General features: G+C 41.0%; 2 protein-coding genes across 7 annotated transcripts in view; one reads left to right on the forward strand and one right to left on the reverse strand.

The window, feature by feature from the left end:
* Nucleotides 1-8: 8 nt before the first annotated feature.
* Nucleotides 9-5,130, reverse strand: PEX12 (peroxisomal biogenesis factor 12). Its single transcript, XM_066263368.1, has 3 exons — nucleotides 4,400-5,130; nucleotides 3,527-4,080; nucleotides 9-2,783 (listed from the first exon to the last, which is right to left on the reverse strand). Exons 1-3 carry the CDS (start codon nucleotides 4,523-4,525, stop codon nucleotides 2,384-2,386), a joined length of 1,080 nt encoding a protein of 359 aa, XP_066119465.1. The 5' UTR covers nucleotides 4,526-5,130; the 3' UTR covers nucleotides 9-2,383.
* Nucleotides 5,131-11,226: 6,096 nt separating this feature from the next.
* AP2B1 (adaptor related protein complex 2 subunit beta 1) overlaps nucleotides 11,227-27,362 on the forward strand; it is a 125,484-nt gene continuing 109,348 nt past the window's right edge. For 4 of the 6 annotated variants that reach the window (XM_066263362.1, XM_066263366.1, XM_066263364.1 and 1 more), the window contains exons 1-4: nucleotides 11,227-11,349; nucleotides 16,857-16,916; nucleotides 22,589-22,694; nucleotides 26,848-26,983. In XM_066263362.1, coding sequence (XP_066119459.1) covers nucleotides 16,880-16,916; nucleotides 22,589-22,694; nucleotides 26,848-26,983 — 279 coding nt within the window. In that variant the 5' untranslated portion in view covers nucleotides 11,227-11,349; nucleotides 16,857-16,879. Of the gene's footprint in view, nucleotides 11,350-11,383; nucleotides 11,541-16,856; nucleotides 16,921-22,588; nucleotides 22,695-26,847; nucleotides 26,984-27,362 lie in introns of those variants that run through there. The other 2 variants (XM_066263365.1, XM_066263363.1) reach the window with 2 other exon arrangements.

Consider the following 27,362-nt stretch of genomic DNA (forward strand, 5'->3'; position numbering starts at 1 on the left):
GTATTTGCTTTGGTAAAACCTTGTTGTTTAACAAGAATTTTTGCAAGTTTTCAATATACTTATGATACATAAAAGTGTTAATTTTAAAAAATCCATTGAATGTTCCACCTGACCAGGTGGTGGCGCAGTGGATAGTGTCAGACTGGGATGCGGAGGACCCAGGTTCGAGACCCCAAGGTCGCCAGCTTGAGCGCCGGCTCGAGCAAGGGGTTACTCGGTCTGCTGAAGGCCCACGGTCAAGGCACAGAGCAATCAATGAACAACTAAGGTGTCGCAAGGAAAAACTGATGATTGATGCTTCTCATTCATGATTGATGCTTCTCATTCTCTCTGTTCCTGTTTGTCCCTATCTATCCCTCTCTCTGTCTCTGTTAAAAACAAAAACAAAACAAAATCCATAGAATGTTCCATTTCAGAATTTATTGTTATCACCTTTGTGCTGTTAGAGAATGTACGTACGTACTTCGAATTGCCAAAAATGTGTTAAAATATTTGGAAAACACTTATCTCAGCAGAGGCACTTACAAATTACTTTCATCTTTCCTCATCTAGTCATGATTTTTTCTTTTCAACCCATGTTTTTTCACCAACCTGCCAATCCAGGCATGACTTTTTCTACATAGGCAACTTAAGTATTTTGGTAGTATTTCTCTCTCTCTCTCTCTTTTTAATTGAGAAGAGGGGAGACAGTGAGACAGTCATGCATGTGCCCTGACTGGGATCCACCCAGCATCCCCTGTTTGGGGCTGATGACTGATGTTCTAATCACCTGAACTATTTTTAGCACCTGAGGCAGATGCTTGGACAAACAAGCTATCCTCAGTGCCTGGCACCAATGCTGGAACCAGTGGAACTACCGGCTATGGGAGAGGAAAGGGAGAGAAGGGGGAGAGGGAAGAGGTGAGAAACAGATGGTTGCTTCTCCTGTGTGCCTTGACCAGGAATTGAACCCAGGGCGTCCACTTTAACCCAGGACATACATACACTGGGCCAATGAGCCCCGGCCAAGGCTGTGTTTTTGTAGTATTGTATTTATAATACAAGTTATTTCAAATAAGGCTGAATTCTTGCTATTAGAGTAGAGGATTTTTTCCCCAAGTACTGAATTAGCAAAAAAGCTAATATAGAAATATCCCCAAAAGTGAAAGGTAGTCTGAATGAAAAGTTTACTTTAAACACCTCAAATAATCTTTAAGTTTCCACATAATCATGACAACATGGAACAGTTTTTTGCCAAAAACATTTATTCTTAAAAATTTACTTAAGTGTTTCATAGAAACTTTAGTAATAGCCACAATAATTCTTGCCAATTTAGCAAATTCATAACAGCAAGCAGAGATTAAAAGATCCTTTCTTTATACATAGTTAGATCAGTATTTTACTTCATCTCTTCATTGCTTATTATCTTTCACACTGAAATCTTAAGACTACTCTCTATATATAAACACTCAACGCCTATTTTCCCTTAACCAGTTTCCTAAGAAAGACATGTATGGCTCGTAAACGAATCTTTCTACCTACCGTGTTCCTCAGAAGAGTTGACCTTTCTCATTTTGTAGGTCTAGGTGTCTGTTTACACCAGCTGTGTTGGCCTTGGTGTTTTTAAAAGTTGAAAAACTACAGCAGATGTTACTTAACAAATGGGTCATTGTATATAGAAGTAGCTTTTGTTTTTTGAAAATGTTTCTTTACAGATCAAGCCCACTTTTCACATTGTTTGCAAACTGATAAAACCTCTTCCTCATATGCAGATAAGCACTTTCTTAAAAAAAAAAATAAAGGCCTTTCATAACTCTTTGTTCTTTAAGAAAAGCTGTACTGATTATGCTCTTTTATACACTTTTACACTGACCCTTAGTCCTGTTAATCCCGATTCTCTTACCCTTACCAGCTTGATCAACTCTTTAAGTTGGGGTCTAGAAAGTTGGGGTCTAGAAAGCAGGATCAAGCCTAATCAGGCAGTGGCGTAGTGGATAGAGCATTGGCCTGGAATGCTGAGGACCCAGGTTCAAAACCCTGAGGTTACCGGTTTGAGCATGGGATCATAGACATGAACCCATGGTCGCTGACTTGAGCAAGGGGTCACTGGCTTGGCTGGAGCCCCCCAGTCAAGGCACACATGAGAAAGCAATCAATGAACAACTAAGGTGCCACAACAATGAGTTGATGCTTCACATCTCCCTTCCTATCTGCTTGTCCCTCTCTCTTCCTCTTAAAAATAAAGATCAATGGGTATTTCCTTTTAAAGAAATCCATATTTGTTTAATCACATAATTATGAATTGAGGCTAAATAGTATCAAACAATGCGGTGTACCATGCTGAAACCAGCCCTATGGCCTTACAGTGCAATAATTTTGTTGCAAGAGAAGATGCTAATCCCTTTCAGTTCTCAGGGGAGTACAGTTTAATTAGATGTTGTATTTCTGTTGGATAACCTGTGATGGGACAAGCTTGGTGACTCCTCACATAATGAAATGCACAGCGATAACAAAACACATAGCCAGAGGTGGCAAGAACAGTATCATTCACCCTGGTTTTACGACACAGTGGGCACACAGTCTTCATTTTGGGTAACAGGGGAGAATCGGAATTGTAGTCGAGGTGTACAGGTGGTGGTGGAGTAGGCAGGGCAGTCAATGATTTGATGGTTTCTTGATTTTCAGATGAGTACCACCACTCAAGGAACTGTAGGAAGAATACACCCACAGAAAGGCCAGTAGAGAGGGATAAGGCAACACCACCTACAGCTTTTTTCAGAGTTGACTTTATCTTCTCACTAACACTGTTGGAGAATAGAACAAGGAGGCAAATTGAGAAACTATGTAAGTATAATCGCAGAGTGACTAATATAAATGTAGCTCTTACACTTTGCATCAGTTACCAATTCAGTTTGGGGATTGAACAGCTGCTAGATTATCCTTGTCTCCTTAAGGTTGTAGTCTGAATGATTCCCTCTTTATGACTCACCAGTATTTTAGAAGTGTAACAGCTAAGATTTATGTTTTGAGAAATTAGTGAGATGTTGCTGATATAGACCTTTGTGTGTGTGTGTAAGACTATACAAGTCACTTAACAGTACTGAGGAACATATATTTGAACTTTTAGGAGAACACAAACACTAACTAGAAGCATTATAGTATCATGGTTAAGAGCAGTCTTGAGAATTGTGTTGATCTGGCTTGAATCTTAGCTCTGCCACCTTCTAGCTATGTGGCCTTGGCAAGGTACTTACCTTTTAGGGCTTAGTTTCCTCAACTGTTAAGTGGCGTTAATGAATTTATTTCATTGAGTTGTGATGAGGATTGAGATACCTAGCTCCGCCTGGCCTTAGCAAGTATACACAAAAATGTAGCATTTATGATGAGGTAAGTTAACAAGATGGCAATCCTTGTTTTATGAACATAGAATTTTTATATAGTTTTTATGAACTACCACAATATGGACTGAATGAGGTGATTTCATAAAATTAAAGTAAGATTTTGGAATTGGTTAGTTAAGGATTTGGGGGAAACATTAAGGCCTTACCTCCTGGCTGGCTGCTGCATCATGGTGGCTTCAGCTGCTTTCTGCTCCAGGGCTTGTATATCCTGAACTGTAAGTCGACCTAGCCGAACTCCAGCCAGACTTAGTAGTGGTGAGTGATGCTGAGCTTTTCCTAGGATGTATCGAAGTTGTTGTACAAGAAACCAGCCCTCCCAGGCCATGTTAACAAATGGATAGGCCGCCAGGAAGGCTCTGTAAAACTGTTTCCAGCGGGAAGAAGGGGGATGGATAGAATATTCATCCTCTTCTCTTAGGCTAGAAACCAGCTTCTCCAGCTTCACTTTCAGATAGGGAAGAAGAACCAGGAACATAATTGACTTCCAAAGCTGCTGCTTTGGAAGACCAGCACTGGCCAGTCTCTGAAGCTTATGTGTGTCCCCCATTACAATCCGTTTTAAGCCATAGAAGTTTTCAGAAAATGAGGCACTGGTTTTAGACAGATAATGCTGCTGGAGCAGAAGATCTAGCAGGGTGAAGATCTCATCAAACCACCTCCAAAAGAAGCCACAGTGGGCAGGATTTGATTCTGCAAGAACCTAAAGCCAAGTAAATTAATATATGAAATTCACCCCATTTCACAGCTACTATGCCTTATATTTACATTTCCTTTTTCTCCCCTCTAAATTCTACACTTTGAGATTACACGAGTCACTTTTTGGAGAGGTCTACCTATCCTTTCTAAAGTTCAGGGTATTCATTACAGGGCTATACACATAACAGGGACTCGATAACTGTTAAATCATGAATTATATGCTAATTAGTCATTTTCAAACCTAGGTTACAAAATAAACTCAAATTACTGGTTTGGTTTTTACCCAGTCGTCCCTAAAACCATTTAAAGAATTAACACCTTACCTTGACCACATGCTGAAGGGCAGGTCTCACTGCTGTCATTAAACTGTCCTGGGCTACCACCTCAAAGATGGATGGCTGGTCATCCACCACAGAAGCAGTTGTGATGTGAGCCCCGTGCTCAGCCATAGTTTTCTGTGTGCACTGGGTTTCACTTTATCCACGAACTCTCTGGTAAGCATGAATTTGTTTGAGGTATTAAATGGGTGCTCAGTCTTAGAAGTAATCTTTCTACAAGATATCTGAAACTCCTAACTCAATTTTTACGGGAACTGAGGGGAAAGACCACTTCTGGAGGCAGAAGGCACAGGGTCACTAGGAGGTTAAGAGCGAAGTGAACGCAGACGCGGGTGGAAGTGGTGTGTAGGAAGTGGCGACTTGTCAGATGCTGCACCGTACAGGGCAGAGCGTGACTATAGGGTCAGGTATGGGCTAAGGAGCGCTGTCCTCTCAGTTGCTAGAGGCTGCGAATCAGGGGTTTCCAATCGTGAGGGCTCAAAACACAGCCAGTTCTGAAGGCTCAGAGGTGCCAGTGAGGGCCCGGTACGCGAGGAGCGGTTCCAGTTAGCTGTTAAGTACCCCCGTCCGTGCCCGTCCTTGCACGCTGACCCCAGCCGAGGCGCAAAGGACCCACGACGCCACGTTTGAAGGGAGGTCTCAGCTTTATGACAGAAGTCGCACCCGGAAATAGAAGCCGCCAATGCTTGGAAATCGCGGCGGAGGACAGGCGCTCTAGCTCCGCAGCGCGGCCCCAAAGCCGGAACTAGAAAACTCTATGACCCCTCCCCCCACTGGCACTTCCGTTTTCGTCTCCGCTGTAGTAAAAAAGGGCACTTGGAGAGGAATTATTCGCTCATTTACTTGGTGTGTTTTGCACCGCTCTCGGTAGGAAACCACAACTCTGAGTCTCTGCAGAGGTCTTTTCGACAAGATGTTTGGTGCCGGCGGCCGAGTTAGGGGCGGAGTAGTAAAGGGAATGTGGAGATGGAAAGGCTCTTAGTGGTCGTAGGGCAGGGGTGGTGATGAATTTATATTCTCTGCCTCCGGGAAAGGTTATTTAGCAATGTAGCTGAACACAGAAGGCTTAGCTGTATTTCTTCTAATTATAAAGAAATATGATTTAAATGAAAAAGGTTTCTGCGGTTCCTCAAAACTTGGGACGATTACAGTTCGTCAAAGCTGGTAGCTTACCTGTCTTAAACGTTTGGTTACATTCATACATAACTCTAGGCACTTGCTACAGTAGAGGAAAATGGTTCCTATTTTCTTACACGGGAAGGTGTGTCATATCAGCTGTGCCAATACAGTGCTAAAACGAAGGAATCATGAGTTCCACCTGGCATGAACTGGGGAGGCTTGACAGAAAAGGTACTTTTCGTTGTATACCAAAGTTGGTGTAATTTACCTGATGGTTTACAAAGTGCCTTTATGTCGTTTGCAACTTTGCCTCGTTTGAGTTGCTAACAGGTTTATTGGATTTAAGTAAGAGTTAAAAGTTCAACCTGTCTTCTCGCTCCAGAACGCCCTCACCCCTGGGCAGAAGAGCTAGAAATAGAAGGTAGTATTCACTGCCCAGAGGACCTTGAAGATACAAAGATAGATAATTAGTTTGCATAATGAGAACCCTCAAAGAGAAGGTTTGGGTTTAGTTGTTAGAATGGGGAAGAAGTGGTATATTGCAGGTTAACCTTAATTATAGCTCTGAAAAGTGTTTTTTACTCTACCAAACTGCCTGCTAGAGAAAGTCATATTGATAAAGACTTTTCCCTTACAGAGTTTAAGGACTAGACATATTGTATCCATAAAGTACCTGGTACATGTTAGGTGTTTAATGAATGGTAGCTGTTATATGTAGGCCTTTCTTAAGGGAACAGCAAAAAGACAAAGTTGAGTAACAGCATCAACTAAAATAAGTGGAAAATTAGTCAAACATTTCTATCAGTTGTGGTTCTTTGGTTAAAAGCAACAGAAACAGGCTAATTTAAACTAAAGAAATTGTTAGAAGTCTATGGAGTATCTAACAAAATAAAGAAAGCCAGCTCTGAAGGAATAGAACTACACAATCCTGTTGCATGTCTATAGCAAGAATTAGCCAAGTCTCACCCAAGCAACGTTGGAAATGATGAGCTTCAACAAATTTCTGTCACTTTATTTATGATTCAGATTACCTTTTGATTTACCTTGGTTCAGATTTCCACTCCACCCTTTTACTCAGTCAGAAGAGGGCAGAATATCTTATTTACTAGTCCTTTGAGGATACTCCAAAAGTAAACAAGTTATTACATAAGAAAAAGGAAAGGTAATAAAAAATAACGTCAGTTATTAGCCCCACAAACACCTCATCACAAATCCCACTCTCAGGATTATAGTTTAATAGATAAGACACAAAAAGTGATTGCACTTATAGTAAAAGGTATTAAGAGCCATCAGATAGGTTTGTGTGGTGTGAGTTTAGTGGAAGAGGTTACTACTGGCTGGGAGAAATAAGGCAGTTCAAACTAGGTTAAACAAAAGTCCTATGTAACCAAACAAAGGGAATAACATTTCTAACTTCGTACAGGGTGGGGCAAAAATAAATTTACAATTGTGAGTGAAAACACAGATTTCATTCTTGGGTTGTCACTAATTATTGTATTATTTTCCATATGAACAACGGTAAACCTACTTTTGCCATATTCTGTATTTTAGCTCAGCTTTTCTCTGCCAGTTGCTTTCTTTTTTTTATTTTTTATTTATTCATTTTAGAGAGGAGAGGGAGAAACAGAGAGAGAGGAGAGACAGAGAGAGAGAGAAGGGGGGAGGAGCTGGAAGCATCCACTCCCATATGTGCCTTGACCAGGCAAGCCCAGGGTTTCAAACCGGCGACCTCAGCATTTCCAGGTCAACGCTTTATCCACTGCGCCACCACAGGTCAGGCTGCCAGTTGCTTTCTAATACAGTGTGTTCGTAAAGTCATGGTGCACTTTTGATCAGACACAGGAAAGCAACAAAAGACGATAGAAATGTGAAATCTGCACCAAATAAAAGGAAAACTCTCCCAGTTTCATACCTATTCAGTGCAGTTCGATGTGGGCTCATGCACAGATTTTTTAGGGCTCCTTAGGTAGCTATCCCGTATAGCCTCTACAGACTCGTCACTGACTGATGGCCTACCAGAATGGGGTTTCTCCACCAAACTGCCGGTTTCCTTCAACTGCTTATCCCACCAAGTAATGTTATTCCTATGTGGTGGCGCTTTCTTATAAACGCGCCGATATTCACGTTGCACTTTGGTCACGGATTCAAATTTAGCAAGCCACAGAACACACTGAACTTTCCTCTGTACCATCCACATCTCGACTGGCATGGCCGTGGGCTGCTCTGCTGTATACATGGTGTTATGTCATCATCTGTGCATGCGCACATGCTGCCACATCATCCTACAGAAACTGGGAGGGTTTTCCTTTTATTTGGTGATTTCACATTTCTATCATCTTTTGTTGCTTTCCTGTGACTGGTCAAAAGTGCATTATGACTTTACGGACACACTGTATAATGATGAAACCTGGTACCTCTTGAACCTCAATATAGCAGGTATCTACTGAGAAAATATTGTGGATTAGGTGGACTTCGAAAGGTGAGTATGCCTGGCCTATAGTGGTGCAGTGGACAGAGCATCGACCTGGAATTCTGAGGTCCCTGGTTTGAAACCCTGAGCTTGCCCTGGTCAAGGCACATATGACAAGGAATCAGTGAACAACTGAAGTGAAACAATTATGAGTTGATACTTCTCACTACACCCTGCCCTCTGTAGAATCAAAAAATAAAATCTTTTTTTAAATGGTAAGTATGTTTTCAGGGAAGTCATAGTAGTGATAGGGCTTTCCAGGCTAAAGGAGCAGCATGAAGTATATTTGAGGAGGAAATTGTTCTGTTTCTTTTAACCATAGCGTTACAGAAAGGAATAGTAGAAAGTGTATTGAAAAGAGTTGAGCACTTTTAAAAATTGGTTTTAAAGAGAGAGAGAGAGGAAAGGAGAGAGAGAAACATCAATTTGTTTCACTTATTTATGCATTCATTGGTTGTTTCTTGTATGTGTACTGACCAGGGATCAAACTTACAACCATGGCGTATTGGGAAGATGCTCTAACCAGCTGAACTACCTGGCCAGAGCCGAAAAGTTAAAATGTTAGGTAGACAGAGGCCAAGCCATGCAGGAAGGAGCCAACATGGGAAGGAACCTGAATTTTAGTCAGTCCAGGTGCAATGGAAGCCATTGAAGGATTTACCCACCAGAGTCATGATCAGGTTTAGATTTTTAAGATGACCTTGTAATGGGTTTGTGGTTATGTTTACCTTCTGGAAATTCATCAAACTCTACATGCATGATGTGTGCACCCTATTGAATGTTTGTTATGCTTAAAAAGTTTAAGAAACAAAAAGCTGGCTGCTGTATGGATAATGGTTGGCAGGAGAGGTGAGGTTTCTAATAGTCTAGGGAGGCAGTGGTGGTGGCTTGGATTAATGAGGTGGAATAGAGAGGACTGGATAAATTTGAGATTTTTTAAAATTTAAGTGAGAGGAGGGGAGACAGATAGACTCCCACATGCACCCCGACTGGGATCCACTCAGAAACCCCCATCTGGGGCCATGCTCTCAATGGAGCTATTTTTAACACCCAAGGCCGAGGCTCCAGGGAGCCATCCTCAGTGCCTGGGTTTGACATGGTCTTGAATCAGTGGAGCCATGGCTGTGGGAGGTGGAGAGAGGGAGAGAGAGAGAGAGAGAGAAAGAGAAAGCAGCAGGGGGAGGGGTGGAGAAGCAGATAGTCACATCTGTGCGTCCTGACTGGGAATTGAACCCAGGACTTCCACATGCTGAGCCAACCAACCAGGGCCAATTTGAGATGTATTTTGAAGGTAGGATTAAAAACTAGGAGATGGATTGGATGTGTCATTTCAGACAGAAAGAAAAATCAGTGACCCCCAGGATTCTTGCTGGAGCAATTCAGTGTAATTTATTGAAATAGTCCATATTATATATGCAGGTATAGTTTTAAGTGCTTTACATATACTAATTCATTTTATCCTTGTAACAATATTATGATTGGAAATTACTATTTTCCCCATTTTATATATGAGAAAACTAAAGAAAAAGCAGATGAGGAAAAGTGGGGGAAGGCATGAGGAGCTGTTAAAAGTTTTTGAATAAGGAAGAGATAGGACGGACTCAAAGTTCTTTAAGATTTTCTGGTGGTATCTTCTTGTCAAAATCTACCTCTCTCTGCTGGGAGTTGTACCTTGAAGCAGGTTTTTCAACCCTCTCCTAACCCTCATTCCCTTGATTTGCTTAATTTGGGTGGGCCATAATTATAGAATTACCCATCAGTGTGGTTAGCAATTTGGTGATGAAATTTGGAAAATAGGTAAGGGTCAGAGACAGAGGTATTGGAATAATATGGATAGGAAAGATAATTGAACCCATGCAATTATTGCTATAGATATAGTGTAGAGAAAATGTGTGAGTACAGAACTTTTTTTTTTACCTGTGGTGGTGCAGTGGATAAGTCATCAACCTGGAATGCTGAGGTTCCCAGTTCGAATCCCTGGGCTTGCCTGGTCAAGGCACATAGGAGAAGCAACTACAAGTTGATGCTTCCTGCTCCCCTTCCCTCTGCCTTTCTCCTCTCTCAAAAATCAATCAATAAATAAAAAATATATCTTGCTACTTTCTTTCTCCCTCAAATACCATCCTGTATCCAGCAGAGAATTTCTTATGGAATTATCTGTAACTACTGATTTCTTTCTGAAATTCTCAATTCATCCTCAAGCTTCTGTATTGTGGCTTTTGCCTTCACATCTCTACTGATGTTCTCAGCAATGCCATCAAAGACCTTTCTGTTACTAAATCCTTGGACACTTTTCAGCCCTTCTTCTTTATCTCTACTGCAATTGATATTATTCACCAATCACTTTTACATTAATTCATTCAGCAAATTTTGCGGAGGGGGTCTAGGCCTCAGAAATAGAAGAGTGAACAGATTAATATGGTTCCTCCTGTCATGGAACTCTAAAAGCACCCTGAAACTTTGTAACTGCCTTTTCCTTCTACCTCTCATTACTCCTTTGTTCCTTTTGAATTTTGGTTTCCTCAACTTCTGCCCCCTGGCTTTCTCACTTTTCACGTTTTAAAAAAGACTTTATTTTAGAGCATTTGTTTTAGATTCACAGCAAAATTGAGGGGAAGGTACAGATTTCCTGGTGTGGTTAACAAAAGGAACTTAGTTTTGTGTAAGCACACCTATTACATGCTAGGTGCAGAATGTACAGTATCCCGGTTAAGCTTCACAAACCCAAGAGAGATATAAATCACTTGAGACTTCATTTCGCATATCAGAAGACTAAGGTTGAGGAGACCTTAGGTAACTTCCCAAGTCACATTCAAGGCAGGGATTTGAATTCAGATCTGATGTCATCTCCACCTTTTTCCTTGTACCACTCCCCTCTAGTCCCAATGTCCGTGTATAATCCTGGGCTGGATCATCCTTGTCCACACTCTTGAACTGAAATTATGTGAGTTCTCTTTAAAAAAGGAAAAGAATACTTGAGCAAGTATTTTAGAGAACTCCTGTGTGAGGAAACAAATTCGGAGAATGTCAGCTTGTTTAATAGCCCTTCGGATAGACACATTATTCGAGACGCCGGTAGCTAGTCTTCTCCCAACCAAGCAAAAAAATCTGCACGTCCAAGGCGACGGAGATCGCTGCCCTTTTGCTTCTCCCGCGCGCCCGGATGACGTAGCGCGGCGAGGTTCTCTGACGTTAGAGTTTCCTGTCCACCATCTTTGTCCCTGGCAAAGTGGGTTTTGCGCAGTGGCTTAGACCTGGAAAAGGAGTCGTGACGTGCAGGAAACCATTACACCACCACTCGGGCCGTGCTCTCTGGCTGCTGCCGCCGCCCCCGCCCTAGCCTTCGGTGAGTTCAAGGCAGCTAACTTTGGGGTGTGTCCCTCATTGATGCTCCGGAGGTGGGGGACCCAAGGTTGGGCTGGAAACGGGCGTAGGAGAGGAAATACTAAGAGCGTGACCGTTGAGGATGGAGTGAGCCGTCGGGTGTGACCGTTGTGAGGAAGAGGATTGGAGAAAGGGACTGTACCGCGGTGGCGGGTGAGGGAACCCTCGGCTTTGGCGGCTGGGAGCTGGGGAGCACGGGCCTGTAGATACGTTCGAGGCTGGGTGGTTAGGAAGGCCAGAGGCCAGGGGTGTGGCCGGCAGAGGCTGGAGGCCAAGGGGGGAACCATCCTTGGCGGCGGGGCGTCGTTCACGGAGAGCCTGGGACGCGTCCAGCCAGCGCGAGGGAACAGGGATTCCCTCAATGGTTTGCCCGTTAAGGGGCAACCTCGCCCGTCGTCCGTAGTTTGAGGTTGAAAGACACTTTTAGCTCACCCCATAATGGAGGGATGAATCCCTAGAATCTTAACCGCCTGCGGAAATAACTGGGATTCCTGCCACTTGAGGGAAGAAAAACCTCCAGAACTGACCGGATGTCGTGGAAGAGGGGGGAAGCAAGTAGCAGTCGATCTGAGCCCGGCATTTTTTCATTTTGGATTTAGCGGGAACGATCTGGTTTGAGAAAGGCTGTAGGTTAAGCCAGAGGCAAAGCAACTGGAACTTCCAAATTCTTTCAACCCAAAGAGTTTATTCGTGCTGTTTGTTTTCATAGTCGTCTTCTGTTTGCGGCGTTTACTGCCACACATTCTTGGATGCTTCACTAGACTTTGACTTTTAAAAAATTTTGAGACAGCACTGGTGATTATGGGAGGGAAAGAGGGAATGAGGGGAGGTAGCTAGAGGGTAAAGGGGGATAAGTGGTGATTGAGGAGACTTGACTAGCACACAGTACAGTATACAGATGATGTATCATAGAATTGTACACCTGAAACCTATATAATTTTATTAACCAATGTCACCCCAATAAATTCCGTTTTTAAAATGTTTTTTTAAACGCTAAACGTTTACCATAATCATTGTACTTTTTTAAAATAAAGAAAACACAGTAAGTTTAGAAGAGGCCGAATGACAAAGAAGGGGGTCTCAATGAGGAACAGTTTAAATGATTGATAACCGTTCTGGTATACTTCTCTTGCTCAGCCTCAGGGTACACTTACAAAGTAATAATAGAAAGCGGCAGGGGAAGGAGATACAGCTGTACAAGGAAAGTGTAACACATTCCGGTGATGACTAAGCTAGTGGTAAGGTGAGAACTGTTTGTAGGTGTCTTAACAGTTTCAACTCCCAAGGAAACAAAATGATAGTTTGTTCTGCAAACAGCTTCCCTGAAAGTTGGGTGATAAAATTAATGTAAAACTAACATTCTGTGACTTAGGAAACTCAGGGAAGTCCAGTTCTTCCATTTTCTACATTTTAGGCTCAGGTTTGAACCAAGCTGAGTAAGAAATGAATAAGATGGAATATGTTTCTCTTTTCTTCCTTCTTAGGTTTAGAATTTCCAGAGTTTATTGGTACTTCAGTTAAAAATTGAATGTCAAGCTTTGAGCTTCTTTCTTGCAGTATAATATTAAACTACCTGGGAGTCTGTCATAGTTAAATGAAATCACAGGAGTGTCTGTTGTAATTAGATGTCTTTTGTAACTTCTTATGAGCCAAATGATATCTGAAGATGCTATTGTCTTTGCATTAGTATTGAAATATCTGATTAGCACCTCTCACCCTTGTAATAAAAGATTGCTAGAATGGCCTTTCTGCTTTATAATTTGGCTAACTCTTTGGCTAGTTTTTTAGTATTAGCACCAGACTGTGTAAAGCCCAATTTGAAGTGAAAAGAAGGGATTTAGTGGCCTTGCCAACTCTTAATTTAGCTGCCATTTCCCAGAGAGTCATTTGAAATTAAGACCGTATTACTTTTTTTTCTGGCTTTAATCTCTTTAGGGAGACTGGAAAGAGGGAGGAATAAAAGAGACTTTCATAATCTATATATTAATAGTAGAAACTAGGTTATGTTAAATCTAGATGTATAATTCTGTACAGGGAGGCCTTCTCTGAAATGCAGTGACGTTACATGCTGGGTTAGGACAAGTAAGAGTGATTGTGTGCTTTCACTGTGGCAGCTTTGTTTAACAATGCCCCCAAGCCATGTGGAAAGTCTTCGGAATAGCTAGGACTTGTCTAGTTTGACCTGGTAGAAAGGTAGTGAGAGTTCAGACTCCTTGATGGCTTTGCTTTTTCCTGAGGCTCTCCTGAAAGAACAATGTATTTTTTTCCCCCCAGGAGTTGATTTTTGAGATTCTTCAGCAAGTACAGGTGGGGCAGAAGTAGGTTTACAGTTGTGAGTACATGAAGCACAATTTATTATTGTATTATTACTTATTAATTACTGTATTATTTTCCATATGAGCGACTGTAAACCTACTCTTGCCCCACCCTGTGCTTAGTATTTTTCTTGAGCTCTCGCTCGGCTGCTTTTTCTTTGGCTTCTAATGCAGACAATAGTTTTCACCATCCCGTATTTTGGAGAATCTGGTTATGTGTATCTCTGACGTGTGATTGTTTTGTAATTTTTTGAGGTGAAATTCACATAACAAAATTAAGCATTTTAAAGTGAGCAGTTCAGTGGCATTTCAGACATTCACAGTGTTGTGTAACCACTACCTCTTATTTGTTTTTGTTTAGACTATTTGCATTTTTCTTGGAATTTCTTTTGGTTTAAGGCAGGAACCGACTTTGATATAATGTTCTTCTGCCAATATGGATGAGGGATATTTCATTACGGGTGTTGACAACAGTGTGAGCTGAGAGATTGATATGTTTTTCCTTCCTCTTTAAGAGCAGGGATTCGTAATTTAGAAAGTAAGATTACTTTTGACTCTCTCCTCTTCTCTGTACTTTTGTGGGTGGGTACGTTAATCTCTAGTTAAGAACACTTAATGCTCACAATGAATAGGACAGAAATATATTCCTTGACAATGAAATTTGTTAGAAGTACTGAAGTGTGTGGGTCATTAATAAAGGTAGGATTTATGACTAGGTTAATGTTTAACAGTTTGTATTGAAAACTGTTAAGAATTTAATGTGTGTGTATGTGTTATGAGAGTTTTAAGCAAACAATGATTTTTGTGCCATTTTTCAAAGAAACTGGGTGAAGAATTCCAATCAGATTCTGTTTTTAAATCTTAAGCAAGTTTTAAGTTTTGATGATCCTATGGGACTTAGAATGGCATAATAACACACTCCAGGGGTATCAAACTCGCGGCCCGTGGACCGCATGCGGCCCACTGAACAATTTTGTGTGGCCCACAGACTAATCCACAAAGTTCAAAATATTTTGGATAAAATTAAGTAAGCCCGTGGATTAGTCTGCGGGCCGCACAAAATTGTTCGGCGGGCCGCGAGTTTGAGACCCCTGCTAGACGGACCATGATGGCTTTGAGCTACGGCCCTTCTGTCAGCTTCTAGTAATCATTTCTGTATACTGGTTTTTCTCTTTGTATATATGAGTTCTTAGATAATAACTTCAGATTTATTCCGTGTCTTTTATGTGAAGGATTCCTTCAATTTGCCCACTTCACATTTAGTTTGCATTGTGAATGAATTAAATGATTATACTTTCTTTGAATTTTTGCTAGAAAGGCATGAAAATATTGTGTAAGGCAAGCCTCTGTTACAGGTTAATTTTTTAACAAGGCAATTCAGTGAAATTCTGATAAAGTCAAAAGGATTATTGTATGAGGGGCAGGGACTGGAAATAGTAAGGTAACTGCTTGGAAAGACAGCAAATGAGTCTAATTTTTCTTAGGTTGTCCAAGCAGCACATTTTAGAGATGATTTGAGCCAAGTTTTTTTCATTATTTTTTGTTTTCTGGCTCTTTTTCGTTTTCCTTCATTGCATTGATTTATTTAGTGCTTAGGTCTTTTCTCTCAGATCCATATTTACTGTTGTTTGCCAAATGTGTTACCATTCAGGTTTGCCAAGTATATTATCCCCTGTGTTATTTTTACTTGACAGTAGTGAGCAGGGACCAGGGCATCTGTCCTAAATTTGGTCATTAGTATAGTTAATGATGATGGTGAGGAAGAAGATACTCAGTTTTGAGTGCAAAAAGAATATTATGAAAAGTTTAATGTATTCAGAGAAATCAGGTAGTTTGGACAGAAGTCTTACTGCGAGTTTCTGAGAGAACATTTCATCACTATCTGGGAGCAGTGTGACCAGTCCGTGCTGTATTTTTGCTGGTAGAGCCAATAAGAGTCAGCTGGATCACTTCTGAAAACCCGAGTAGACGAGTTCAAGTTGAGGCCGGAATCTGTGTTAAGTTTTAACACCAGTTCTGATTCTCTTTTGTACTCAATGTGACTGAACAAGTATTTCAGTTTTTGCCTTTTTTAACTGTAAACTATACTTATTCTTTGGGAATACTGTTGGGTTATAAGTGTAGATTATTGGAAATACGAAAACCATAGTTTAAAAAATAATCCATGGGTAAAGTGTTGCCTTTCTAGATAGGTCGTCAGAGTATTCTACTAATTGAGGTGTTTTATGTTTTTTGGATTTTTTTTTTTTTTTTTTTGAAGCTGGAAACGGGGAGAGACAGTCAGACTCCTGCATGTGCCCGACCAGGATCCACCCGGCACGCCCACCAGGGACGATGCTCTGCCCACCAGGGGGCGATGCTTTGCCCCTCCGGGGCGTCACTCTGCCACGACCAGAGCCACTCTAGCGCCTGGGGCAGAGGCCAAGGAGCCATCCCCAGCGCCCAGGCCATCTTTGCTCCAATGGAGCCTTGGCTGCAGGAGGGGAAGAGAGAGACAGAGAGGAAGGGGGGGGGTGGAGAAGCAAATGGGCGCCTCTCCTATGTGCCCTGGCCGGGAATCGAACCCGGGTCCCCCGCACGCCAGGCCGATGCTCTACCGCTGAGCCAACTGGCCAGGGCCTGTTTTTGGTTTTTTTTTGAGATTGCTTTTATTGAAAGTTGCATGTAATGGTGAATAGATTGGCAGTGTGTTTTTCTTTGACCTTACGCTGCTTCAGAGTAGGTTTTGAAGTGACTTCATCTTGAGGCAGGGAAGTAAATCAGCTTTACTGAATAGGAAATAATGAGGAGAGCTCTCAAAACAAACTTTCCCTTATCTTAAATATTTGAGTGACTAACTGAAGATGTGTTTACAGAAAGGTGTAATTTTGGGTCTTGGAGACTTTCAGGAGATAATTGTGGGTAAAATTACAAAGCCGTGATAGGATCAGAATATTACTTTCCACTTGGCTTTTGGATTTTGCTCCAATTAGCTCCTTAAGGCAAGAGTTAAATTCATTATTTTTGCGTCCCTTGAATCACCAGTGATTATGGTAAGGAAGAAGATGCTCATTTTTTCAGACAGAAATTCTAATATATAAATATTTTTGAAATTAATCTATGCCTTGCTGGACATCAGTACCTTGGCTAAAGTAACTCTTTTCTCTTGCTGTAGGTGCACATTAGAGAGCCAGCACCATGACCGACTCCAAGTACTTCACAACCAACAAAAAAGGTAAGTATGTGAGCCTGATCAAAGCTTTGCGCTTCTTCAAAAGTACGGTGTAAGATTGTCCCAAGGAGAATGTTCCAGACATGCATGTTGTGGACAGTCTCACTGGGGATCTGATACTTCTACAGAAAAGTATATTGTGAAAGTATAGGTTTTTAATGTGATATGAAGGTTCTGTCATAGTAAAAGGAAGGGATCCAGCACTGATCCATTGAAGATTGATAGATCTGAGCACATTGATTGATTCTCAGTTTATTTCATGGAAGTAAACATTTTATGACAAGGAATAGTATTAAATATAGCTATATTAAAAAGTAAGAATGAAAGTTGTCTCCCTTCCTGTTCCTGTTCTGTTCCTGAGGGGGACTCAATGTGTATCCTATGTATATACATGCATATATTAATCTATATTTTAAAATTTTTATCTTTAAAGAAAATGGGGCATATAAAACAATGAAAGAAACTTGCTATTTTCATATTGCTCCATATAGATCTACCTCATTCTTTGACTAGGCTTTGCTAGATACATTCTTTGTACTTAAAACAGGGAACCTTTCAAGTCGGTATTACGATTTTAAGGTCATAGAGTACTTGAGTAGCTTTGAATTTATCAACCTTTTTATCTTTGTTGTCAGAAATATGATAGTGGTTTTTACATGTGAGTGTTAGCTTAGGAACTAAACATTCTTGGGAAAGTCTAACCTTATCTTTTGTAAAATTGTTTCTAGATAAAATAGCTCTTTTCTAGTGCTGTAGATGGCCCTCCCATCAAAGGCAGACCAGTTTAGCTCTTTTTAGCCTGTTATATCCCTCAGCTGAGCTTTATTATTTTTTGGGATCAGAATTCTGTGCTCTTGTTTTTAGCAGTACTTATGTTTACTAAGTATTCTTGGCCTGACACTAACTTCCAGTCCTCTGATTTTCTAGCAACTTGCCTTCTCAAATGTACCTTTTCTCTTCTCCAGTGGCTGAAATATGACTTCTCTCCCCCAGAATATGTCTTTCTGGTTTACTGGCCTTAGCATCCTATTTCCAGATTTAACTGAGTTTGGTCTTGAAAAACACTCTGCAGTGTCCTTCTACTTTGATTTCTTCATTTATTCAGTAAATATTGAGTACCTACTATGTATGAATCATCTTCTCTACCCTAACATTAGTGGAGTTTTGTATTCCATACCTTGTATTTTCTCCAAGTTAGAGTAGATGCAAAAGGACACCTAATACTCAGATCCTGGTTTCTAAATATTGTTTCCCACGAAAAGGAATCAGGACTCCTTGGAGAGATGCCTGATTTCCAAGGCTGGGTCAAGGGAAAGTACAAGATGAACATGAACATCTTATGCCAGAAGCAAAAGCAAGGAAGTACTAAAAAAAAAAATGGTGGCACGTGTCAAGGAGCAGCATAGTTTGAAGGGTTTCCACTGGCCAAATTTGAGAATTTAAAGTGGTCAAATTAGTAGATAGTAAGCCATCGAAAAATAAGTATGTATGTGTATACATACAAATCATAGTAGTAGTGGATTTAGGCAAGAGTCATCACTGAATCCTAAAATAACTGGCAGGTGGAAGTTTGATGAGGAATAGGATATTTAAATAGTTTCATAAGCATCCTTTCAAAAATTACTTAACTAATTACAAGGGAAGAGTAGTAACTCTACAGCATCAAAACCTAGCGATTACCAGAACCAAATATTCAGTGTTAACATCATCAGTAATGGAACAAATTAACATCATTTTCCTCTTGTGTGTGTGTGGTGGTGGTTGTTGTTTTTACTTAGAGGCGGAGAGGCAGAGAGACTGACTCCTGCATGCGCCCCAACCAGGATCTACCTGGCAAGCCCCCTACGGGGCGATGCTCTGCCCATCTGGGGCTGCTACTCTGTTGCTCAGCAATTGAGCTACTATAGCGCCTGAGGCGAGGCCATGGAGCCAACCTCAGTACCTCAGTACCTGGGGCCCACTTGCTGAAATTGAGCCATGGCTGCAGGAGGGGAAGAGAGAGAGAGAGAAAGAGAGAAGCTAGAGGGGGAGGGGTAGAGAAGCAGATGGGTGCTTCTTCTGTGTGCCCTGACTGGGAATGGAACCCAGGATATCCACATGCCGGGCCGACGCCGTACTGCTGAGCCAACTGACCAGGGCTTCATTTTCCTCTTGATGTGGTGCACTGAGTGGAACGTTCGGTCATTTATGAATTATGCCTGTCAAAGTGCATTACACCATTGTAATCATGAGGGAACTCCCATGAGAAACCCAAACTGAGAACATGCTATAAAATAACTGGCCTGTGCTTGGGGGAGGGGAATCATTGCCATGAAAGACAGAGGATGAAGAATTTGTCAGATTCAAGGACTAAATAGACACAGTAACAAATATAATGCATGATCCTACTTTGTCATTTTATTATGGTTATATAAGATAATGCCTTGTTCCTAAAAGATTGTACACTGACAGCTAAAAAGATATGATGTCTACAGCTTAATGTTAAAGTAGTCCAGGAACAAAACTTGAAAATATATAGAAAGTATAAAAAGTATGGCATAATGTTAACAATTGGGGAATCTTTTTTTTTTTTTTTTTTTTTGTATTTTTCTGAAGTTGGAAACGGGGAGGCAGTCAGACAGACTCCTTCCTGCATGCGCCCGATCGGGATCCACCCGGCATGCCCACCAGGGGGCGATGCTCTGCCCATCTTGGGGCGTCGCTCTGCTGCAACCAGAGCCGTTCTAGCACCTGAGGCAGAGGCCACAGACCCATCCTCAGCGCCCAGGCAAACTTTGCTCCAATGGAGCCTTGGCTGCGGAAGGGGAAGAGAGAGACAGGAAGGAGAGGGGGAGGGGTGGAGAAGCAAATGGGCGCTTCTCCTGTGTGCCCTGGCCGGGAATTGAACCTGGGACTTCTGCACGCCAGGCCGACGCTCTACCACTGAGCCAACCAGCCAGGGCTTGGGAATCTTTTAACTTTAAGATTGCAATGCTTAAAAAAAAAGTCAGAGGGCACACTAGTGTGGCCTAGAGTGAGCAAGGAATACCAGAATATTTTCTAGAAAGTGCAAGCGTATCTGTCCAGTTCTTCCATTTGGAGTTATAGAAAGGTAAATAAGCTTTTTAATTATAATACAGGAAGCTCCATAGTTAGTTGATTATGTCAACTGCCTTCTAGTCAATGGCCTTCAACCATATCTACATACTGGAGTTACCTAGTGAGATTTAAAACAATACTGATGTCCAGGTCCCATCCTCCCTCTTCCCCCACTCCATCTGCAGACATCCTGATTTCATTGGCCTATGGTATGGCCAGTGTGGGGGGAATTTTAAAAGCTCCCCATATTTTTCTCTGCTTGCTGCTAGCAGTGCTTGGTAGATTTGATTAAGGGGGGGTAAGACTTGAGTAAAGTTGTATGTATGAAATCCCTTGCTTCACTTAGTGCCTCTCCTTGGCTCCTCCTGACTTCTTCCTTTCTATCTTTATTGCTTACACCTCACAAATGCCTCTAGCCTTTGCCATTCTTTTTCAGCATTTTTATGATTCTCTTATTCTGAAATGTGTATATTCTGTTAACATTTTGTGGGCTTTGATGACCAATATATTGTTTATAATGACATAAAAAGGTATATTTAAAAACTCACCTAACTCTTCAGACCATCTCTTGTAGTGGGTCCTGATAACCTTTTTTTTTATTTAGGGACTTATAAAACTTTGAGACTTACGAATGAATCATGACTGGGTAAATACCATATTTAAAAATGAACAGACTGTGTTCTTTTTATTTCCTGCAACACCAACCAGAATTACCACTGGAACATATTCTTTAATTTTATGCTATTGGAGTTGGAGTAATTTCAGTTACATCCTGTTTTGATGCTTCAACTGCTGCTGCTATTCACAGTTCAGCTTTTTTGAAACCCTGCTGCTTGTCTATCACTGTTCCCAGGAGTAAATGATGGCAAGGACCCCTAAGTGCTGGATTTGACAGTAGAGGTCTTGCTGTAGAGGAGAATGACTCCTAAAAGGGTCCCGCTTTTTTGGCTGTGCTATTTTTGCAGCTGTTGATTAAATAAAACAGTAGTGTTTGTAACATGTATTTGTTTGCAGTGGCTATTGATGTAACAAGCTTTTTAGGTGTTCAATGGCTGTGTTTCTTAGTTTCATCCTTCACATTTAGGGGCTTCAGCAGATCACATAGTTTGCTGTCCCCACTATTTCTATACTGATGAATGAGGTCTGGTTAAAATGAACATCAAGAACTGACGTAAAGGTAGAGAAAGATGAGGCAATATTGTAGAAAGATTTAAGGGTATAGATGGAAGGCTGAAGTGGGAGTAGTCAGCTTCTTTTTCATGGGCGTGGCAGTATATTTTCTTTTAAAACCAGTTCAAGGTTATATAACCTTTTCTTATTTTAACTCCAGCTTTCTGAACATAGGTGAGCCTGGACCTTAAAATAGTGGCAACAGCCCTGCCGATTCACAGTACGGGGCCTGCACAGTCAGTTACTCGAGACTGTTCTTTTAGAAATGACTGGTTTGTAGCATTCTTCAAGATTGTTTCTCTTTAGACTGATTGAATAAAAGGCCATTAATTCCCCCCCATTACCCTCTTTTTTTTTAAATTTTTATTTATTTATTTTTTACAGAGACAGAGAGTGAATCAGAGAGAGGGATAGACAGGGACAGACAGACAGGAACAGAGAGAGATGAGAAGCATCAAACATTAGTTTTTCATTGCGCGTTGCAACACCTTAGTTGTTCATTGATTGCTTTCTCATATGTGCCTTGACCGCGGGCCTTCAGCAGACCGAGTAACCCCTTGCTGGAGCCAGTGACCTTGGGTTCAAGCTGGTGGGCTTTTTCCTCAAACCAGATGAGCCCGCACTCAAGCTGGCGACCTTGGGGTCTTGAACCCGGGTCCTCTGCATCCCAGTCTGACGCTCTATCCACTGTGCCACCACGTGGTCAGGCCCCATTACCCTCTTAAAGTACTAATTAGAGTAGAGCAGTGATTTTCAAATTGTGTTAGTACATTAGAATCACTGGGGGAACTTTAAAAATATGAAAGTAAGAGTTCTCCTTGACATTCTGATGTATTTGGTCCAAAGTAGAGCTTGAGCATTACTGTTTTTAAGTACTTCCCAGGTAGTGGTATGTGGTCAAGGTCGAGAACCTCTGGGTTCAGGAGACACTGTCACTAACTCACTCTGAGATCTTTGAGCTTCACTTCTTTATGTGTGAAGTTAAGAGTGGGTGGATGAGATAATATCTGGAGTCATTTTGGGTTTGAAAACACTTATTTATGATTCTTTTCCCTGTCTACATTTATCTTTTCCCCAGGATCTTGAAATTCTGGTGGGAGATTGTTCCTCAGATGCCATTCTCTCCCCATTGTAGTAAGATATCATGAAATTTACTTTTTCCCACTTCTGTGTCTCTTAAGATCTGGATTGCCCTAAGGTCTGGATTGCATCTTCCTCTCTGGCCATAACCTGAAAGATGGTGTTCTTGTGAATAGGTCAGTTGAAAATCTAGGGATTTGAATTGTACCTATCCTATTATTTTTAAATAATCTTATTTTGGTTGCTGCCCTGTCTCTGGTCAACATTCATGGTGTTACTTATTACATAACACATTATTTGGTTTATTTCTTTGGTCCTAGAAACTCATCTGTTTTGTTCTTTTATAGGAGAAATCTTTGAATTAAAGGCTGAGCTCAACAATGAAAAGAAAGAAAAGAGGAAGGAGGCTGTGAAGAAAGTGATTGCTGCTATGACCGTGGGGAAGGATGTTAGGTAAGGGTAGTCACTCCTGCCGTTGGTCTCTTTAGACCCATATCCTAATTTATGGCCTTTACTGCTTTTCACTTAAAATTGTTTCAATTGTAGAACCTATAAGAATGGATTTGTCCCTGAAAACATCATCAGAACATATAGTTGCTTTTATATTAATTCTGTGACTTAAGTTTGATTTTTTTTTTTTGGAAGAGTGAAACCAGTTTGATTTTGTTGCAGACAGTTCTAGCATAAAACCTCCTGAGGCCCTGGCCGGTTGGCTCAGTGGTAGAGTGTTGGCCTGGTGTGTGGAAATCCTGGGTTTGATTCCCTACCAGGGCACACAGGAGAGGCGCCCATCTGCTTCTCCACCCCTCCCTTTCTCTTTCTCTCTTATCTCTCTCTTCCTCTCCCGCAGCCAGGGCTCCATTGGAGGGTGGCTCCATGGCCTCCACCTCAGGCACTGAGGGTGGCTCCATGGCCTCCACCTCAGGCGCTGAGGGTGGCTCCATGGCCTCCACCTCAGGTGCTAGAATGGCTCTGGTTGCAATGGAGCAACGCCCCAGATGGGGAGAGCATTGCCCCGGGCATGTCAGGTGGATCCCGGTTGGGCGCGGGAGTCTGTCTCTCTGCCTCCTTGCTTCTCACTTCAGAAAAATACAAAAAACCCCACAACAAAACAACCCTCCTGAGAGCTGGCACAGTTAGAAACCTATTACTAAATTAGTTTTAGAAAATGATAAAAATATACTGAGAAGTAGAAGCTCCTAGTTCTTTAACTGGTTCAAGCTAGTGCCCTCACCTTTACAACTCTACATTCAGTTCCTCAATTCAAGATAAAAGTCAGTATTAACAAAATCTATTTTTTTAAAATGATCTTTTAAAAAAAATTTATTGATTGATTTTTTAGAGAAAAAGACAGAAACACTCACCTGTTCCTATATGTTCCCTGACCAGGGATCGAACCCACAACTATTGCATGTCAGCCAACCAAGCCATCTGGCCAGGGCAACAAATCTATTTTTTAAAATTTCTGTTGTTTAACAATACCATTTGGAAATAAGTAAGAGTTGTCTGCAGGCCCCTGATATCCTAAGATCCTTTTAGGCTTTCCCTGAGGTCAAAGCTATTATAATAATACTTAGGTGTTGTTAGCCTTTCTCACTGTGCTGACATGTGCCCTGCTGGTCTGGTAGCATGGACCAAGGCAGTGGTGCCAACTAGCAGTAGTGGTATCCTTCACCACCATGCTTGCGGGGGGAAAAGGCATTTTCACTTCCGACTATTCTTCATGAGGCATTCAGATTTTCTTTTCTTAAACCTTTGAACCTTTTAAGTATTCTGTATGATGAAATAGGAATCATGCATAAAGCACTTCTGCTGTATAGCAAGAATGATGGTTGAATTGGAAAAAAAAAAAAGCCCATGCATGAGTATTTGAGTTGAGAACACCATTTTTATGTGAAAGCATGATTGACAGACAAATTATAGTTAATAAGACTTCAGTATTTGGGAGACATTTTATCAAAAATGAACAAAGTGAACTTGTCACTTCAACGGGGAAAAATGACATTAGACAAATTTAAGCTTTAAAGTAAAAATTAAACTGTTGGAAAACTTGTATTTCCTGTCGTGAGCTTAATAGGTTCCTAATACTTACAGACATTTCCGATGAGATTGGTGGTAAAATTAATGAATGTGATTATTTGCTGTTATATAATGAAATGTGCCAGCATCAGGAAGATCTTCATAACTCATTGAACCAATATTTCCAAATGACCAGTGCATATATCACAAAATTATGCATGGGTAAAAGATCCATTCAAAATAAATGATAAATGAATAGATTTTAATGCAGCCAAGTATTAAAAGTTGATGGTTTCAGGCCCTGGCTGGTTGGCTCAGTGGTAGAGCATCAGCCTGGTGTGTGGAAATCCTGGGTTCAATTCCCAGCCAGGGCACGCAGGAAGTACCCATCTGCTTCTCCACCCTTCCCCCTCTCCTTTCTATCTCTCTCTCTCTCCCTCCTGCAGCCAAGGCTCCATAGGAGGAAAGTTGGCCTGGGCACTGAGGATGGCTCCATGGTCTCTACCTCAGGCACTAGAATGGTTCTGGTTGCAATGGAGCAACGCCCTCTAGTGGGCATGCCAGGTGGATCCCTGTTGGGCGCCTGCTGGAGTCTGTCTCCCTGCTTCTCACTTCAGAAAAATTAAAGAAAAAAAAAGTTTATGGTTTCAGACTAACTTTTAAGGAACTACCATTTCTGGACTAAAAAAGATGAAAACCAACTATTTGTCTAGCTTTAATTTATCAAAGAAGCGTATCCAATTATATGAAAAAGCTATTAAAATACTCCTCCCTTTTCCAATTTATATATGTATATGAAGCTGGATTTTCTTAGATTTTTTAATTTATATTTTTATTTATTTATTTTTCTTAAGTGAGAGGAGGGGAGAGAGAGAGAGACTCCCGCATGCACCCCGACCGAGATTCACTTGGCAAACCCCCTATGGGGTGATGCTCTGCCCATCTGGGAAATGCTCTCAGCTGAGCTATTTTTAGCACCTGAAGCGGAGGCTCCACAGAGCCATCCTCAGTGCCAGGGACCGGTGTGCTCAAACCAATCAAGCCATTGCTGTGGAAGGGGAAAAGAGAGAGAGAGAGAGAGAGAGAGAGAGAGAGAGAGAGAGAGAGAGAAAGAGAGAGAGAGAGAGAGAAAGAAAGAAAGAAGGTGTTGGAGAAGTGTGGAGAAGCAGTAGTTGCTTCTTCTGTGTGCCCTGACTGGGAATTGAATCCAGGACATCCATACACTGGGCCGACGCTCTACCACTGAGCCAACCGTCTAGGGCCTTAGTGTTTATTAATTATCTACATGTAGACAAAATTATGTAAGGTACACACATGCAAATTAAACAAGTAGTTCGCCTTTCGGGGCAGAAGTCATTGGTTCTTTGGAAATATACTGGATTCTTTGACTTTGTAGTCCATCTTCCTTTTTGTAAATATTTTTTATTTTTGTATGTTGTTTTTGTATGAGTATGAGAACTATACCATGTGACCAATTATTTCTCTTTTCTGTAGAAATATTCTGATATTTGCTTCTCCTTCCTTCTGAAGTAAGGTATTTAGAAGTATTTAATTTATAAGGTACTTTGATGAAGCCTTAGGGGAAAGGTTAATTGCTGACTTCCCATGAAATCATATTTAACTTCTATTTTTTAAAATTATAACTAACCTATATTTCTAAAAATACAGCTTACACTTTAAAATCTGACAGGCTTAACATTTTCAAGCTAATGATACTACTTTGTGAATGGAAACATAAATTTCTTTCCATTGGCCTTAAGGGAGAATGGTAAATCATGAAATGACTTGAAGTTAGGAAGAGTTTAAACTTCTTTTATATTTGAATACACTGAAATTTTTATTTGTCTGAATGTGTAAGGTTAAAAATAGATAAATTCCACTAAAAGCGACTCATGATGTGTTAGAGAAATGACTGGACTCCAGTTGTGGGATTAGAAGTGTACAAAAGGAACCTGAATGGGGCATCTTGCTCTGCCAGAAAGCAAGGAAGTGTAAGGTGATGTCATAAGGACTTAGGAGCTAACCAGATAAGTTCTGACTTGTCAAGGATGGACAAATATGAGCATTACAAAGTCTAACAGTTGTAATGCTTTGAAACTGCAATGAATCGATGTAAAGAACTACTGTTAATTTCTTTGTGTGATAAAAATAGTGATTTTTAAAAAATTCCTAAAGATATACACTAAAATATTATACATGAAAAGATATGATATCTAGGATTTGCCTAAAAATAATCAAGCAACTAGATGACGTAGGGACTAGGGAAGGGAGAGTATCTGAAACAAGATTGAGCGTGTATCATTATTGACAGCTGGGTGATAGATACACTGGGTTTATTATATTGATTTTTCTACCTTTGTTTGAAAATTTTCATAGTAAAAAGTTTTTGAAGAATCTGTTTTTAGAGGCCTTCTTGGGATCAGTGCTACAATTTCTTCAGTAATTCATTTATGTAAAAATTTTCGTGAGGACATTTGTCCTTGCATCAAATCACTTTGTAAAATAAGGCTATTTTTTCGTGTTTTTTCCAACAGTTTGGCACCAGCATCTATTCAACCTTTCCTTTCTCTTTTCCCTCTCTTTTCAGCTCTCTCTTTCCAGATGTAGTGAACTGTATGCAGACCGACAACCTTGAACTAAAGAAGCTTGTGTACCTCTACTTGATGAACTATGCCAAGAGTCAGCCAGACATGGCCATCATGGCTGTCAACAGCTTTGTGAAGGTAACTTTAAGGACTTGAGAGCAGTCTCTTCTACTTCAAGTAACATTTTTATAAGTGTCTCTTGATATAGTGTCTGCATTGCAAATAAGCAACCTCTGTTCCAAAAGAGACTTTAGAGAAGTACTGGCAGTGACTAGGAATGTTCATGTTTTAGGATTCTATATGCCAGCATTTGTCATCCAGTTCAGACCATATGGTGTGCCTTCTGTTAGCTGGGCTTGGTGCATCCTTGCCAGATGAGAGGAGAAAGCCAGGTGAAACCTCACTGTTTTATGAGCTAACAAAGGCTTGCAAAGCTGACATAGAGTGGGCATATTACTGTAGTATCATTAACTTGTTTTATCTTTGTAGAATTATGCTTGCATGTCAGAAGTAGTGG

Source organism: Saccopteryx bilineata, chromosome 2, assembly GCF_036850765.1.
Source record: "Saccopteryx bilineata isolate mSacBil1 chromosome 2, mSacBil1_pri_phased_curated, whole genome shotgun sequence".
Taxonomy (NCBI): Eukaryota; Metazoa; Chordata; class Mammalia; order Chiroptera; family Emballonuridae; genus Saccopteryx; species Saccopteryx bilineata.

What these genes read in the sequence shown, in the direction of transcription:
- PEX12 (XM_066263368.1), bottom strand. Translation starts at nt 4,525, where the DNA reads ATGGCTGAGCACGGGGCTCACATCACAACTGCTTCTGTGGTGGATGAC. An exon ending in CCCTTCAGCATGTGGTCAAG is followed by an intron (nt 4,081 to 4,399) that starts GTAAGGTGTTAA and finishes ACTTGGCTTTAG; the next exon opens with GTTCTTGCAGAATCAAATCC. An exon ending in ATGCAGCAGCCAGCCAGGAG is followed by an intron (nt 2,784 to 3,526) that starts GTAAGGCCTTAA and finishes ATTCTCCAACAG; the next exon opens with TGTTAGTGAGAAGATAAAGT.